Here is a 14,800-nt window from a genome sequence, read left to right as displayed (position 1 = left end):
TTCCTCCCTTAATCCCACCAAAATCACTCCTCTTTTACGCTTATTATATATATAATCCCACATTCCCCAACCATTACACATTACCTCTACTCATCCCCTGTTTCGCCATGATCATCCAGCCACCTCGTTTGGCCGCCTCCGCCGCCCTGCTCCTCCTCCTCCTCCTCGTGTTCCTCCGATGCTCGGACGAGACGGTTTCAACGACAAATGGGGTTCCGGCGATTTTCGTGTTCGGCGACTCTCTTGTGGATGTTGGCAACAATAATTTTCTCCGATCAGTTGCTAGAGCCAATTATTATCCTTATGGGATTGATTTTCTTTCGGGTCCTACCGGGAGGTTTTCTAATGGACGAACCGTTATAGATATGTTTGGTACCGTTAATCTTTCTTCATAGACTTGTTTAGAGCCTGTTCGATTGTTTTTTCTTTTATGAGTTTTAACGTGTGATTGTCTTGCAGTGGACATGTTTGGAATTCCGAATGCTCCGGAATTTGCGAATCCGAACACCACTGGAGTCGGAATACTTCACGGCGTCAACTATGCTTCGGCTGCTGCCGGAATCCTCGATGAAACCGGCAGACACTACGTATACATTCATGGATTGTTGTGTAAGTTCAAAATCATTCAAAAACATGTTTTTAATGGTTCGAATCTGTTTTGGATACAGGGCCAGAGGTACAGCCTGAGCCAGCAAGTGGTGAATTTTGAAAGCACTTTGAATGAGTTAAGGAGATCAATGGGGAGTTGGAATCTGAGTCGTTACTTATCAAAATCCTTAGCCTTTTTGGTGTTTGGAAGCAACGATTACATAAACAACTACCTGTTGCCGGAGCTCTACACTTCGCGCTTCAGATATACCCCTAATCAATTCGCTAACCTTCTCCTAAACCGATATTCTCGTCAGCTTCTAGTGAGTTTTTTTCTTCCTTTTTTGATTAACCCACTTCCAATCTATTGTTCTATTATTGAGGATGGTTGGGAGGGAATTTCACGTTGGCTAATTTAGAGAATGATTATAAGTTTATAAGTAAGGAAAACATGTCTATTGTTACGAGGTCTTTTTGGTAAGTTCAAAATAAAGCTACGAAAGCTCACACTCAAAGTGGACAATATCAAACCATTGTGGGTATCTCTGATTCCTAACATGGTATCAGAGTCATGCAATGATGGTGTGTTTGAGGATTCAAGCCTCAATTAAGGAGAGACTGTTCGAGGGTTCCATAGACCTCAAGGGAGGCTCTATAGTGTACTTTGTTCAAGGAGTCAAACCTCGATTAGGGGGAGGCTGTTCGAGGACTCCATAGGTCTTAGGGAAGGCTCTATTGTGTACTTTGTTCGAGGAGATGATTATTAGAAGGGGTCCCAAGAAATGTTATTAGTTTATAAGTAATGAATCTATCTCCATTGTTACGAGACCTTTTGGGTAAGCCTAAAGTAAAACTACGAGAGGTTATAATGAAAGTAGACAATATCATGCATTGTAGAGATCGGTGATTTCTAACATATATAGTGTCTTGCACAGGCGCTTCAGAGCGTAGGGTTGAGAAAGTTCGTGGTGGCAGGAGTGGGGCCGTTGGGCTGCATCCCGAACCAGAGGGCTTCTGGCGCAGCCACTCCAGGGCGGTGCGTTGATAATGTGAACAAGATGCTGGGGGCTTTCAACGAGGGGCTAAGATCGCTAGTAACCCAGCTGAACAGCCAGCACCCTGAATCCACCTTCGTCTACGTCAATGTGTATGCCATTTTTGGCGATATCTTGAACAACCCTGATACCTACGGTGAGAGATGATCGCCATTAATGGTTAGCTTAGCAGGGGGAAGTTATTAAGTACATTAAAATGCAATGCAGGGTTTCGAGTTGTGGACACGGCGTGCTGTGGAGTGGGGCTAAACAGAGGGCAAATAACATGTTTGCCGCTGCAATTTCCATGCCTTTACAGGAATGAGTACGTGTTTTGGGATGCATTTCACCCAACAGAAGCAGCCTCCGCCATTCTTGCTGGTCGAGCTTTCAGAGGTCCACCCTCCGATTCCTACCCCATCAATGTCCGTCAGCTGGCCCTCATATGAGAGCCGCCGTCGCCGTCGCCGTCGCCAAACCCTCCTTCATCACTCTTTCTTTCTACTATGTTGCTTTCTCATGTGAAAAAAAGACCCAATGTATCCCTATGAATATGTTGATCAATCTAGCTTGTTTCTTAAGAAGATTGCATTAATGCTTTAATTTTATTTAAGTTTAAATATGGTTTCATTATACTTTACTTTGTGAGGGGTATGTGAGCTAGTAAGTTGGGCCCCCAAGAGGTAGATTGTAAGATGCCACATTGCACTGAGCGGTGTGTCAGCATCGTGAGATCCCACATTGCACCATGTGGTGTGGTACTGTCGTGAGATCCACATCAGCCAGGCACCAAGCGGTGTGTTAGCAGAGATGCTGGGCACTTAATGGAAGTAGATTGTGAGATCCTACATCGCACGGAGTGTTGTGTCAGCGCGTCGTGAGATCTCATTGATTGGAGAGGAGAACGAATTATTCCTTACAAGAGTATGGAAACCTAGTAGACATATTTGCTAACCGCTATACGTAAGAGATAAAAGCGGACACAAAATAAGAAAACAGAGCAAGCAACAACCACGCACAGCCGAAGTAGTTGACTTGGAAGTCTTCGATCCTAACGTCAATGGGAGCATTTGGATATTTCTGTAAGACGGTCATTTTCGGGTTGGAGCTACGAGACAAGCAACATCAATCCAAGCCCACCATCGGCATCTTCGAAACCCCACCTCCTTACCATTAGCCAGTGCCCACAGTGCTAATGGATCTAAACTCTATATAGACCACATTGTCATATGCCCATTTCCATAGAAAGCAGAATGGGTGACCATATTGTTCAGCAGCAGAGAAGCTATTGGTGGAGATGGAGCAAACAAGATTTCTTGCCGGAAGAATCCTTCCAGAGTTTGAGCAATTACCGGACTGCTCTGTCACAGACATGGTTTCGATTCATGGACCGTCTTCAAAGCAGATCATTTGACGAAAATGAAATCGGGGAGCTAAGAAAACGAAGTGAGAATGAAATGAAACGCTGCTTAACTTGGTGGGATCTCACCTGGTTTGGATTTGGGGCTGTAATTGGCGCAGGGATCTTCGTTCTTACAGGCCAAGAAGCCAATAAACATGCTGGACCAGCCATTGTTCTGTCCTATGTAGCTTCCGGTGTTTCTGCAATGCTCTCTGTTTTTTGCTATACAGAGTTCGCCGTTGAAATCCCAGTTGCAGGGGGCTCTTTTGCTTACCTGAGGATTGAATTGGGGGACTTTGCTGCTTTCATCACTGCTGGCAACATTCTCCTCGAGAGCATTGTCGGTACCGCCGCTGTCGCCCGAGCTTGGACTTCTTACTTAACCTCGCTGCTGGACAGACCCGACAATTCGTTGCGTATCCACACAAATCTGAAAGATGGGTTCAATCTTCTTGACCCAATTGCTGTTGGGGTCTTGACGATCGCTGCAACGATAGCGATGATCAGCACGAGGAAAACTTCATACCTGAATTGGATTGCTTCCGCAGTTAATACAGTGGTGATTCTGTTTGTTATAATTGCTGGTTTCGTACATGCTGATAAGTCAAATTTGACTCCTTTTGTGCCATTTGGGGTTAAAGGAGTGTTCCAAGCTGCTGCAATTGTGTACTTTGCATATGGAGGTTTTGATAACATTGCTACAATGGCTGAGGAAACTAAAAATCCATCAAAAGACATACCTTTGGGATTGTTGGGATCAATGTCGGTTATCACTGTGATATACTGTCTGATGGCTCTGTCGCTGAGTATGATGCAGAAGTATACTGATATCAACCCAGATGCAGCCTACTCTGTTGCCTTTGAGAGTGTTGGAATGAAATGGGCCAAGTATTTGGTGGCTCTTGGTGCTCTGAAGGGGATGACTACTGTTCTTCTGGTTGGGGCGCTCGGGCAAGGTCGGTATATAACGCACATTGCTCGAGCTCACATGATTCCTCCTTGGTTTGCTCTTGTTCATCCAAAGACTGGAACTCCGATTAATGCTACACTGTTGATTACCGTAGCAAGTGGTTCAGTTGCTTTCTTCTCTAGCTTGGATGTTCTGGCGAGCTTGTTGTCGGTCAGCACGCTGTTCGTCTTTATGATGATGGCCGTGGCGCTTCTGGTCAGGAGATACTATGCTAGAGGGGTCACTCCACGGTCACACCAGTTGAAGCTTTTCATTCTACTGATAACCATCATTGCTTCCTCCATGGCAACTTCTGCATACTGGGGGCTTTACCCAAATGGTTGGGTAGGATACGTCGTGACCGTTCCCATATGGTTTCTAGGGACGTTGGGGATTTCATTGCTTCTGCCAATGCAAAGAAAGCCGAATGTTTGGGGCGTACCGCTCGTGCCATGGCTGCCGAGTTTGTCGATTGCAACCAACGTCTTTCTCATGGGATCATTGGGTCCTGAGGCTTTTGAAAGATTTGGAATCTGCACACTCGTGATGCTTATCTATTATGTTTTCTTTGGTCTTCATGCAACCTATGATATGGCTCATCAAGACGACAAATTAATGACCCAAAAGCAGATCAATGAAGAAACCACGCCCAGTGCAGGACCTTAGATTTTGATCTTGGAGGAAAATGCATTTCAGCTCCAAGGCAATCAAATTATCATTCCTGAACCTGATATTTGCAGTCAGAGAATTGTTCACGAAACAAAGCTCTAGTAACGAAATTCTGGCAGTTGGTTCTCTCCAACATACAAGTATACTGTTCTATTAATGCCTTTTGTTTCCAGATTACGCATGGCGCGCTGCTCTGTTTCTGGCTTTTTGCATAATATAGTATGTATTACTTTGCTTCAAGGGCGCTCAATTATCAATGAAGAATCTTCAGAGTGAATATCGCTTATAATGAATAGAAGTCGTTACAACTATGAGAAACTGGTCCATAACCTAAACTTTAGGCAGGAAAAAACAACAAAAAGATAAAGCCCTAGCAGCAACAATTCCACTGTCATTGTCTCTACTTGTTGCGCTTGGCTGCACGCCTGCCTTGACCCTTCTTAGGTGGTCCCTTACCACGCCGCTTCAGCATTTCAAGCTTCGACAAGCGCCTGGCAAAGTAGATTGCAGATGATCAGAATATTGAGACAAATCTGTTGGGAAAAATTTCTGTTCTACCCGATATATTAATTTGAGACGATATATTAATTTATTTCATGGAACCTACATTATTCGTAAATTCTACTATTATGGCAAGCAATGAATGGAAAATTTTCTGTGCTACCATAGTACACTAGAATTCCAACCACCCCCCCAATTTGCGACGTTTAAGGGCTCTGTTAATTGGTATGCAGCTAGAACCCAAATTAGTTGTTGCCCTCGTTTAAGAAGGTAAAATCTCTCTAGAAACATTTGAAACTAAGTCACTGAATGACTCTCCAAATAACATTAAGATCCTGATATTCAATTTCCAAAAGACATGAGCATAGTTCAGCAGTTGAGGCACTTCTTTCCCTTGAGCTTGGAAGTTGAAATCCACACCCCCAAATTTGTTTAAAAATGCACCGATGGAAACCCCGTTTCACTAATCAGAAAATTCACTAGTATGTATATACCTAAAGCTCCCACTTCCCAAATTTTATAATTTTAAGAGATGCAGGAGCACTCCTGCACAAGCCCCCATCCCCCCATTTTCCAAGCTAAACACATATGGCCTTCCTACAAATCACTCCTTACCTTAATATCACCCAATATATTGATGGAGAAAATCTACATCTTATGCACAAAAAATGTGTTCAAATGATATGTCTAGATCATGGCAGAGTCATAAATAGTAAGAGAGTGTACTCTTGTTCTTGACGAGCCATGATAAGAGGATCATCCTTCTTGATGTCATATGGATACCACTCAGCTACTTTGTCACCGATGAGTTTTTTGCGCAGAAGCTTGTGGGTAGATCGTTGACCTGTCGGGTTAAGTACGTGACCAAATATCCTTGCCCTTGCTTCTGTCACTCCCTTATTGACTGCTGCAGCAATCATACCCTTCAGGCTATTAGTAGCCATCCTCTCTTCAAGTTTTCCCTACGTACATCACCAAGGGAACACTTACAGGATTTTAATTTTTAAAAAAATAATGCAAAAACATGTTTAAAGCATTAGAAGCTTCAACTGGTGAATTAGAACTATCCAACACCAAACCTACTGAAAATTCTCACTAGATAATGTTTACAAAGAATGTAAATGAGCCTTTTGTCCAACCTTCAAATAGAAAGTTTCACTTGCGTTATCAATACTTTCTTGGGGGTATGAAGTGTCCAGTAATATGAAATGTTATTGGTTCTCAATCTCTAATTCCAAGTTCCAAAGAAATACTGAGTAAGGAAAATCAATGAAGAATCATACAAAATATCGGACATGACAATGAAGTTCTAAGGCTCATAAACCAAACACTTCACGTTGCTTGACAGTGCATCCCTGTCGAAACGGGTCATTTGCAATTGCTCTACACCACGCAGTATGCTAATTAATAGTTTCGTACAAATAAAAAGTTCACGGGAATAGAACAAAAATGGTGATCCTATTATCAATAAGAATTTGCAGAGCACTGAAAATGGTTGTCTCATCCTCATATATCAGTTCTCACTAGAAAGAATCCTAGAAATTAGAATTAGAACTGACATGCGATAATTATCTCAATAACGAGAACATAACTTAGATGTCTCAGCATGTTTTCACAAGTTCACAGCTTAGTCAAGAAGCGAAGTTCGTTGAGCATTATCCACATCACAATGCCAAAACCCAAGTTTGTCATTTAAACCTCGTACCCTAGGTTAGACTATACGGACCCTATTTCAGATCGAATGCAATTGACCGATTGATGGAGGGCTGTAGCAGAAGACGAGGTTCGCGTGGTGGCGTGAGGTTGCAGCAAAAGTGAGACAATAAGAGGATAAAAAGTGGCGGTGGAGTGTGCGGGGATCATCGATCGGCGACGGAAACACAAAAAAGGGAGAGAAAGATGGAGTCTACACTTCTTTCCTTTCCCATTTCTTAACACAATATAAATAGAAATATAGCAAATAAAATATACAAAATCATGGAAAAAATCAACATACCAGTCGCAGAGAGTCAGGAAGTGCAAAATTTGCAAGCTTGATTGGTTGGGGAGGTAATCGCCGCCGCCGCCGCCAAGGGTGGAGAGCGTCCAGAGATCATCAGCGGAGTACAGAGTCGTTTTATCTTAAAACCCCTCTCCATGAGTAAACCTTGGTTTGGTTTGGTTTGGTTTGGTTGGGTTGGGTTTGGTTGGGTTTGGTTTTCTTGAATTTTGCCTAAATCGAAAACCGAACCAACATTCACAGTTTGAAGTCCAGTTTGACGATGACTAATATTTAGGAAAAATATCATTATTTACGCATTTATTTATTTTTACTCCAAAATTTACTTTAAATTTAATTAAATGTCATGAATTTTACCTTCAAACTAATTTTTATTTAAATTAGTTAGTTTTAAAAAGTTTTTACTTTAAAAATATAGTAGGTGAATCTTGCAAAAGGTAAAATTTAATTTGATAATATGTTTATTTGCAGAATTAGATTACAAAGAAATGGATAAGAAATATAAAATAATATGTGGGTTAAGATTATCAAGTTTTTCCCATTAATGCTACAATTAATAATGACTAATAACTGAATTACACCAACATCTTTACAGGGACTGAAACACAATTTCATGCAGCTACCAATAATACCTGCTAAGCTCAAATTGCAGTACAAAATTTTCAGAACTAGAACAGTATCCGTTCTTGATAGACATCCAATGCCTTGATCACTTTCTCCATGAACAACTTTCGGTGCAATCTGTATCTGCAGCCATGAAAACAAATGGGAACTTGATGAAACTCCATTAATGATATCATCAAATTAGCTTTAGATACAAGAAGTTAATGCGTACTTGATTGAGGCTTCTAGCGTTCTTGTAGCTTGTGGCATAGAATCTGTTGGTTGTTTCAAACAGCAACGTAATAAGGAATTAATATCTTCAAATACAAGAAGATCTTGAGGGTTTTTTTAGTGGTTTGCATTTAACTTTGGGACTGCATGGCGTACCTAGGATTTTTTGGTCTTGTTCTGATGTGGTCGGGAATGCTGCGAGCATCCGTTGGCACTCTTCTTGTAACTCTTTGACTGCTTTCCTCTCCCTGCTTGGGCTAGGTGGGATATCTCCATCTGACCATGAAGGCAGAGATCTTGCTGCTGCGATTACTGCTCCGTCAACGAATGTATCTTCCTCGTTCGATAACCGACCTGCGATCGTCATTTGGTCAGTTTGTTCAGCACTTTGTAAACAAAAGAGGTAAACAAAAGAAAGTTTTGATTAACAATACCATTGTAGTAATAACCATCAGGAAGCCCAGCTATGTTGAAAACTGATAAGAACGAATCTAAGTGAATACACGCATTCCCGGAGAACTCGATCATATCCCAAGGGTTCTGCAGTTCCTCATGTTAGATGTTTACATGAAATAAATCCCATCATTAAGTCAAATATATTTGGAAAGTTGTGGTGGAGATCAAATTACCACAGGAGATGAAAAACCATATCTCTGCAGAAACATGTCGTTCGTTTGGCCATTCATGTAATTGACTGTCATCTGCAAATAAAATTTGATACTTCAAGAAAATATACAATGTAAATTTGATCTCTTGCTCACAAAAGCATAAACATCTAAGACAAAGGCCAAAAGAAAAATTCTCATATCACCCTCATTCCCCCAGTTAGTATTTACTGTAGGACGAAAAATAAAACCATCTACCATCTTCTTTTTCTTTTTTTTCTTTGCTGTTCCTTGGCTGTGGAAAGTTGGCCAAGATTATGCAACAATTTCAGACTAATTTGGTGTCTGCAAGAAGAACTAAATTTGGCACTTTGCGGCTAATAGATATTGTCCGTTTTAGCTCATTATATTGTGTCGTTAGACTCATGGTTTTAAAACGTGTCTATTATGGAGAGATTTCCACACCCGTATAAGAAATGTTTCGAACTCCTCTCAATAAAAATTCCTGAAAGGATCAACAGGTCCCGTAGCTTAGTTGGTTAGAGCGCTGGTCTTATGAGTCGGAGGTTGCGAGTTTGAGCCTCGCCGGGACCAGTTGATGATTCTTCCATAAATTTTTATTGTAAGATCCCACCTCCGTTGGAGAGGGGATCGAACATTCCTTAGAAAATGGTGTAGATACCTCTCCATAATAATAGACGCGTTTGGGCTCTTACACACTTTTGAGTGCTTGAAAACTTTTTGCAATGATGCAACCAACATGCTTTCATATAAGATTGAGTTATGCAGGTGCATTGCTAAATTTGAATATAATAAGACAATGAGAAACCTCTTGCCCTTTTTTGATCTGCTGCCCAGCATTTATCATCACCTCAAGCATCCGATCCTTAAAACGCCAGTGGAAAAAACAATTTGGTCGGAAAGAATGATTCAGCATATCTGCATAATATAGTTAAGAAAAATACACAATTAATGTAATATACTCGAAGGACGCCAAAAGGTATGTGACATATACTAATCCCGTGATGCATTTTGAGGTATCTCAGCCTTTAATTCTAATGAAAATGTTGCCAACAGTTCTGTAATGTTGATTCTTATCCAAAAAAAGAGCAATTGCAAAACATGATATATAAACACGACTTTATGTTTGTTGTCCAGAAGTTTACCAGCATAAGGAATTAGCATATTTGCATCTTGTACTAAAGCTCCGATCCTTGTTTGCATGTTTATGCATCGTGATTGTGCTATACTCACAGCCCAAATGAATCTTTTAGGATCTCGAGCAAGCCGCTTAATCTTAAGGGGTACACCACTGTGCTGTAGTATTATAGCAACAAAGTTGTAAAACAGCAGCAGGCACATTTGTATAATGGAAAATTAATAGCACATCCCATCCATGTAACAGAAAATTACCCAGTTCCTTTCCCAGAATTCTAAAGCACGATGCTGCTGGTCTCTGATGGTTGAAGCAAGATTTTGATCCTGCAGCTCCAAAAGTTCTTCCTAAAATGCATAACAGATTTCAAATAACACAAGTTACTCATTAAGGAACCATAAAACTGATAAGAAATGAATTGATCAAAGGACAAGAATACTAATTCTCCCTTAAAACAAATAGAGGATTGGAGAGAAAACAAGTAAATATTGATGGCATGACAGCTAATACCACAATATTGTTTAATCACTAATTCTCCCTTCTGACACTAGTTAACAAGTTACTATGGAAAAACATCAGTGGACGGATAATTTTCTGACCCTCTTAGTCGATAGTATATGTAATAGCCCAAGCTTCCCCTCAAGGTTTTTAAAACGCGTCTATTAGGGAGAGATTTCCACATTCAATGCTTTGTTCCCCTCTCCAATCGATGTGGAATCTCACTATCTACCCCCTTCGGGCCTAGCGTCCTCGATGGCACACCACTCAGTGTCTAGCTCTAATACCATTTGTAACAGCCCAAGCCCACCGCTAACCGATATTATCCTATTTGGGTTTTCCCTTCAAGGATTAAAACGCATCCACAAGGGAGAGGTTTCCACACCCTTATAAGAAATGTTTCGTTCTCCTCTCCAACCGATGTGGGATCTCACTTTATAAGTCTTGACCAATTGAGCTATGTTCATGTTGACTCATTAGATCATATTATACTTTTATAGTTAGTTAAATTATATGAAATGCATCAACTCGTTAGGCACAAAACATATTTTCTAATTTCACTGTTTATTCATAGGTACCTCGGAGGCTAGAAGTAAGCTTGTACATTCGTCAATACTTGGTAGAAAATCACCATAGAGCTGCCAAAAGTTGTCATCTCGATCAAATGCATACAACAGAAGACACGCTAACCTTAAATCCCAATCGGTCTGCCATCCAAAGATATGCCTTATATCAGTCATTTACAAACAAAACAACGAAATCAGTAAAAATAATAACAGGTTGGTATTCATCTAAAAAAAAATGCTATCTGAGAGCTTATTCAAATTGAATCGGATAAAATATCAGAACCAGGTAGGAGCCAAAGACATAAACCAAATCAACGAAACTGAGCTCAGAAATATTATCTTCAATCTTATGAAAAGTTCATGTACCTCTGGATTTGTCGAATTAATTATATCGAATATCGGATGACCCACTGGAATTATATCAGGGAAAAACATCCAGGGGAGTTTCTGGCTTATGGTTAACATGAGTTCTAATGGAATTTCCATGATTACCTGTGAACCAATAGATAAAGAAAACACCATTGTTAGTTATCACGACCAATAGCAACCAAGGTCTGTAAAAGACGATGTGTTTGAACAGAACTTAGCATTTGAGAAGCAACGTATGAAACTGACCCTAGCACGGCGAAGAGGTTCAACATCTTTGGAAGCATATACACCAAACCCATCAGGTCCTTCTTTGAATTCGATTCCATAAGCTCGCATACTTCTAACAAATCCTATCTTATAGAAATCAGGGTCTGCTGGTTCCAACTACGGAAGTTTTAGGGGGAAAATTAGTCATTGAGATTCAACGTTTAACCCAACACACGAGGATGTCAAATCATTTTACAAAATTATTCATGGAAGACGAAAAGTAAATAATATAACGCATTTGATTGGCGAAGAACTTTGCGGACCTCAGAAGGAGAAGATTCGTCGGCTTTCGGAGGTTGTAGAAGAGGAAATGCGGCGGTTTCGGTTGCAGCTTTAATCGGCCGCAGTCTGCTTTTAGGGGAAGATGACGGATAGTTCCCGAATCTTGGTGAGGAGAAAGACCGGAAATCCTTCACCTGCATCCATAATAGAGAGAAATAAATCAAAAATGAGAAGCGAACAAGGAGAAAGGTTTGTTGACATAGCGAGAAATGAAGAAAGGACCTGCGGGCAGGAGATGAAGCGATGAGTGGGCTGATGGAAGGAGATAGAATTCGCCATTAGAGGTACCGATCAACAGCAGAGCAGCGCAAAAGCTTGTTTTTTGTTCTGCAGAAGAACGTTATCCACTTCAGCTCCCCACCTCCGTGTTCCCTCCCATTTTTTAAGAACGCAGCAGGTTGATGCTTCACACTGTTTTAAGTATATGTTCCAAAGCTGAAATTTTCACTAGTCATTTATTTTTTTTTAAATAAATTTATTTTATTTGTATATAAATAAAATGTTTTAAATGGTAAAAAAAAATTTGTAATCCATAGGTGAATATTCCTTTCTCCTGTTTTTCTTTATATATAAAAAAATAGTTTTGATATAATAAGTTAATTAGATATTTGAAACGTTCGTGTGTATATTTTTCGTTAAAAAAAGAACGAGTATGAAGTGGAGAGGAGATTCAAAACTTTGACGATTAAAGAGCCTAATTTTATAAAATGCTCAAATCCAAGATGATGATACTAAACCGTGAGATCTCACATTGATTGGAGAGGGAATCAAAGTATTTCTTATAAAATGCTCAAATCCAAAATGATGACACTAAACCGTGAGATCTCCATTGGTTGGAGCGGAAAATGAAGCATTTCTTGTAAAGGTGTGAAAATTTCTCCCTAATAGATGCGTTTTAAAATCATGAGGCTTACAGTGATACTCGTGAGGCTTCCAGTGATACGTAATGGACCAAAATGGACAATATCCGGCTAGCGGTAGACAGATTAGATGAGAAAAAAAAATTGCGTAGATAAACCCAAAACAGCATTATGTTACATCATGACCTCAATTTCTATGGCAGTATCTTCCAGTTAATAGCATTTGATATGAACTTGATGTTCAAGCCTTCTGCTGCTCTGAAGATTTCTGAAGACTATAGGAAGTGTCAATGGCTTTCTTGTCCCTGCGAATTGAAGACACCAATAGCCACCAACATTTCTCTTCCTTCTCCAACAAAGGAACCTGAAACTACAAGCTTTTGAACTCTCCGATTAACTTCCCACTATATAACAAAACAAACTATGATCTAAAAGCTTAGGTTGATAGGTTAAACAACGCTCTCCTTCGCTCAATCACAGTATAGACAGTATAGATGTTCGAACAAAAAACTTCCTCAGATATTATATTAAATTTACTAAAACCCATTGGCTTAAGAATCTTGTTCTTTTGCATGAGTAGTACAGAAATCACAGGTTGTGGTAATTATGTAATGGTCCAAGCTCAATGCTAACCGGTATTATTCTTTTTCGACTTTCCCTCAAAGTTTTAAAAACGTGTCTACTAAGGAGAGGTTTCCACACACTTATAAGACTCATTTCTAACCGATGTGGGATCTCACAATTTTCCCCCTCTTTGGTCCCGGCGTCCTTGCTAGCACAACTCTTGGTATCTGGCGAGGAGTTTTATGAGGGTGTGGAAACCTCTCCTCAATAAACTCTCTAATAGACACGTTTTAAAAATTTTGAGGGGAAGCCCACCTAAAAAGAAAATATCTATAAGCGGTGGGTTTGGACCGTTACAAAAGATATCAGAGCCAGGTATCGGGCGGTGTGAGGACGAAACATTCTTAGTGTGGAAACTTCTCCGTAATAGACAGCGTTTCAAGAATTTTAAAAGGAAGCTCGAAAAGAAAAGTCCAAGTATTAGCGGTAGACTTACAATGGTTACAAACAAAATCACTGGTTTAGAAGCTTGCCCTTTAATTGATAATTGATAGATTAGAATGAACTAAAAAACACAATAAAGAACCATGCGAATCTTATTCTCAATATCATCAAATTTCGAGGTAGTGATAACATAATTGAGTCACAGAGAGCAAATGGCTTACCAGAAGATCTTCTCTATTCAATCCAATTGTTGATGACACGGTCCAACAATTCCGATACCTTTCTCAGATGGTCACTGATATTCCGATCGGCAATGGAATTCAAAGTCTCACTCAACTCTGTTGCTTCGCCGATCATCGCTTCTCTCAGCAAACACATACAAACCCAACTCCTCAGATCGTAATCCGGAACCAAATTCGAGTCAATCATGTTCTTGAGAATCTTCAAAGCATCAAGTACCATACCCTTCCTACACAGTCCCGCGATTAGGGTTTTATAAACCATCTCATCCGGCTTACATGGCGACCCTGGTCTTAGCATCCAATGGAAAATCTTCAAGGCCTCCTTCGATTTCCGCTGCTTAGAATAAGAGAAAATAAGCATGGTGATAATAGGGCTTGAATAGAGAAGCGCATTCCGATGGTGCTTGAGACGGGTGAGGAGGGACATCGTGAGGGCGAAATCGGATTGGGAAGCAAGGGAATGGGAAAGAATCGAGAGGGGAAGCGATTGAAGTGAAAGATTTGTGAGGAGCGCCGTGTCCAGAAGTGTGATGGCAGTGGAGTGATGGTTGTAGAGACAGAGACGAGGAAGAAGGAGGCTGATCTTTGTGAGCTCGTCTTGGGTAAGAGTCGTATTGATTTTACTGGCTGCGGAATCATAAACGGAGGAGGAGGAGGAGGAAGAGGAAAATGGAGTACCAATGGCCGGAATTTGATCGTGAACGAGCTGCGGTGGAAGTGGAAGACGGCGTAGGGGAAGAAGCCGTTGCCTTATTGTCTTCATTTCCTCTCTGGAAATTGTTTGCTCCGGCGAACGCTACTGATTCCTGCAAATTCTCTTTCGGTGTAGAGAGTCGAATTAGTGAACAAAATGCCCATTTTTTTGGGCGTTGTAGCATCAAGGTCCACGAATTCTTAGGCCCATCGGCCTTTTGTTCTCGAGAAGTTCAAGTATTTTGGACTCGGTGATGATGGGTCTAGTTTGGGTTGGG

General features: G+C 40.6%; 5 protein-coding genes and 1 non-coding gene across 9 annotated transcripts; 3 read left to right on the top strand and 3 right to left on the bottom strand.

Annotated features, from left to right (window-relative positions):
- The first annotated feature begins 81 nt into the window (after positions 1-81).
- On the top strand, positions 82-2,217 carry LOC111495244 (GDSL esterase/lipase At1g71250-like). Its single transcript, XM_023145192.1, has 5 exons — positions 82-372; positions 460-587; positions 669-911; positions 1,524-1,779; positions 1,851-2,217. The coding sequence occupies exons 1-5, from the start codon at positions 108-110 to the stop codon at positions 2,069-2,071; spliced, it is 1,113 nt and encodes a 370-aa protein (XP_023000960.1). The 5' UTR covers positions 82-107; the 3' UTR covers positions 2,072-2,217.
- A 642-nt stretch (positions 2,218-2,859) lies between these two features.
- On the top strand, positions 2,860-4,882 carry LOC111495108 (cationic amino acid transporter 5). The gene has a single exon (XM_023144983.1). It carries the CDS (start codon positions 2,876-2,878, stop codon positions 4,637-4,639), a length of 1,764 nt encoding a protein of 587 aa, XP_023000751.1. The 5' UTR covers positions 2,860-2,875; the 3' UTR covers positions 4,640-4,882.
- A 10-nt stretch (positions 4,883-4,892) lies between these two features.
- LOC111495113 (28S ribosomal protein S33, mitochondrial) lies at positions 4,893-7,263 on the bottom strand. 2 transcript variants are annotated; one of them, XM_023144990.1, is made up of 3 exons: positions 7,140-7,263; positions 5,870-6,105; positions 4,893-5,133 (listed from the first exon to the last, which is right to left on the bottom strand). In XM_023144990.1, the coding sequence occupies exons 2-3, from the start codon at positions 6,085-6,087 to the stop codon at positions 5,043-5,045; spliced, it is 309 nt and encodes a 102-aa protein (XP_023000758.1). In that variant the 5' UTR covers positions 6,088-6,105; positions 7,140-7,263; the 3' UTR covers positions 4,893-5,042. The 2 variants fall into 2 exon arrangements, with proteins under 2 accessions (XP_023000758.1, XP_023000759.1); XM_023144991.1 differs by having other exon boundaries at positions 5,870-6,128; positions 7,140-7,241.
- Positions 7,264-7,616: 353 nt separating this feature from the next.
- LOC111495109 (protein PLASTID TRANSCRIPTIONALLY ACTIVE 14) lies at positions 7,617-12,134 on the bottom strand. Its single transcript, XM_023144984.1, has 13 exons — positions 11,942-12,134; positions 11,701-11,853; positions 11,417-11,554; positions 11,168-11,293; positions 10,814-10,942; positions 9,995-10,084; positions 9,748-9,898; positions 9,411-9,520; positions 8,606-8,677; positions 8,411-8,516; positions 8,133-8,330; positions 7,978-8,020; positions 7,617-7,889 (listed from the first exon to the last, which is right to left on the bottom strand). Exons 1-13 carry the CDS (start codon positions 11,996-11,998, stop codon positions 7,811-7,813), a joined length of 1,452 nt encoding a protein of 483 aa, XP_023000752.1. The 5' UTR covers positions 11,999-12,134; the 3' UTR covers positions 7,617-7,810.
- TRNAI-UAU lies at positions 9,102-9,175 on the top strand. The gene has a single exon. It is a non-coding gene; the product is annotated as a tRNA-Ile (tRNA).
- A 536-nt stretch (positions 12,135-12,670) lies between the features above and the next one.
- LOC111495112 (pentatricopeptide repeat-containing protein At3g22470, mitochondrial-like) lies at positions 12,671-14,666 on the bottom strand. 3 transcript variants are annotated; one of them, XM_023144988.1, is made up of 2 exons: positions 13,809-14,666; positions 12,671-12,956 (listed from the first exon to the last, which is right to left on the bottom strand). In XM_023144988.1, the coding sequence occupies exon 1, from the start codon at positions 14,590-14,592 to the stop codon at positions 13,822-13,824; it is 771 nt and encodes a 256-aa protein (XP_023000756.1). In that variant the 5' UTR covers positions 14,593-14,666; the 3' UTR covers positions 12,671-12,956; positions 13,809-13,821. The 3 variants fall into 3 exon arrangements, with proteins under 3 accessions (XP_023000756.1, XP_023000757.1, XP_023000755.1); XM_023144989.1 differs by having other exon boundaries at positions 12,671-12,943; XM_023144987.1 differs by having other exon boundaries at positions 12,921-12,949.
- Between the last annotated feature and the right edge of the window lie 134 nt (positions 14,667-14,800).

Source organism: Cucurbita maxima, unplaced genomic scaffold, assembly GCF_002738345.1.
Source record: "Cucurbita maxima cultivar Rimu unplaced genomic scaffold, Cmax_1.0 Cma_Scf00021, whole genome shotgun sequence".
Taxonomy (NCBI): Eukaryota; Viridiplantae; Streptophyta; class Magnoliopsida; order Cucurbitales; family Cucurbitaceae; genus Cucurbita; species Cucurbita maxima.
This window is presented reverse-complemented; position numbering and strand designations above follow the sequence as displayed.

Excerpts from the sequence above, each read along its gene's own strand:
- LOC111495244 (XM_023145192.1), top strand. The coding sequence starts at position 108 with ATGATCATCCAGCCACCTCGTTTGGCCGCCTCCGCCGCCCTGCTCCTC. Across the intron at positions 373-459 it reads AACCGTTATAGATATGTTTG|TGGACATGTTTGGAATTCCG; the intron begins GTACCGTTAATC and ends ATTGTCTTGCAG. Across the intron at positions 912-1,523 it reads GATATTCTCGTCAGCTTCTA|GCGCTTCAGAGCGTAGGGTT; the intron begins GTGAGTTTTTTT and ends TGTCTTGCACAG.
- LOC111495108 (XM_023144983.1), top strand. The coding sequence starts at position 2,876 with ATGGGTGACCATATTGTTCAGCAGCAGAGAAGCTATTGGTGGAGATGG.
- LOC111495113 (XM_023144990.1), bottom strand. The coding sequence starts at position 6,087 with ATGGCTACTAATAGCCTGAAGGGTATGATTGCTGCAGCAGTCAATAAG. Across the intron at positions 5,134-5,869 it reads ATGGCTCGTCAAGAACAAGA|GCGCTTGTCGAAGCTTGAAA; the intron begins GTACACTCTCTT and ends CTACTTTGCCAG.
- LOC111495109 (XM_023144984.1), bottom strand. The coding sequence starts at position 11,998 with ATGGCGAATTCTATCTCCTTCCATCAGCCCACTCATCGCTTCATCTCC. Across the intron at positions 11,294-11,416 it reads AACCTCTTCGCCGTGCTAGG|GTAATCATGGAAATTCCATT; the intron begins GTCAGTTTCATA and ends ATTGGTTCACAG. Across the intron at positions 10,085-10,813 it reads GCTTACTTCTAGCCTCCGAG|GAAGAACTTTTGGAGCTGCA; the intron begins GTACCTATGAAT and ends TATGCATTTTAG.
- LOC111495112 (XM_023144988.1), bottom strand. The coding sequence starts at position 14,592 with ATGAAGACAATAAGGCAACGGCTTCTTCCCCTACGCCGTCTTCCACTT.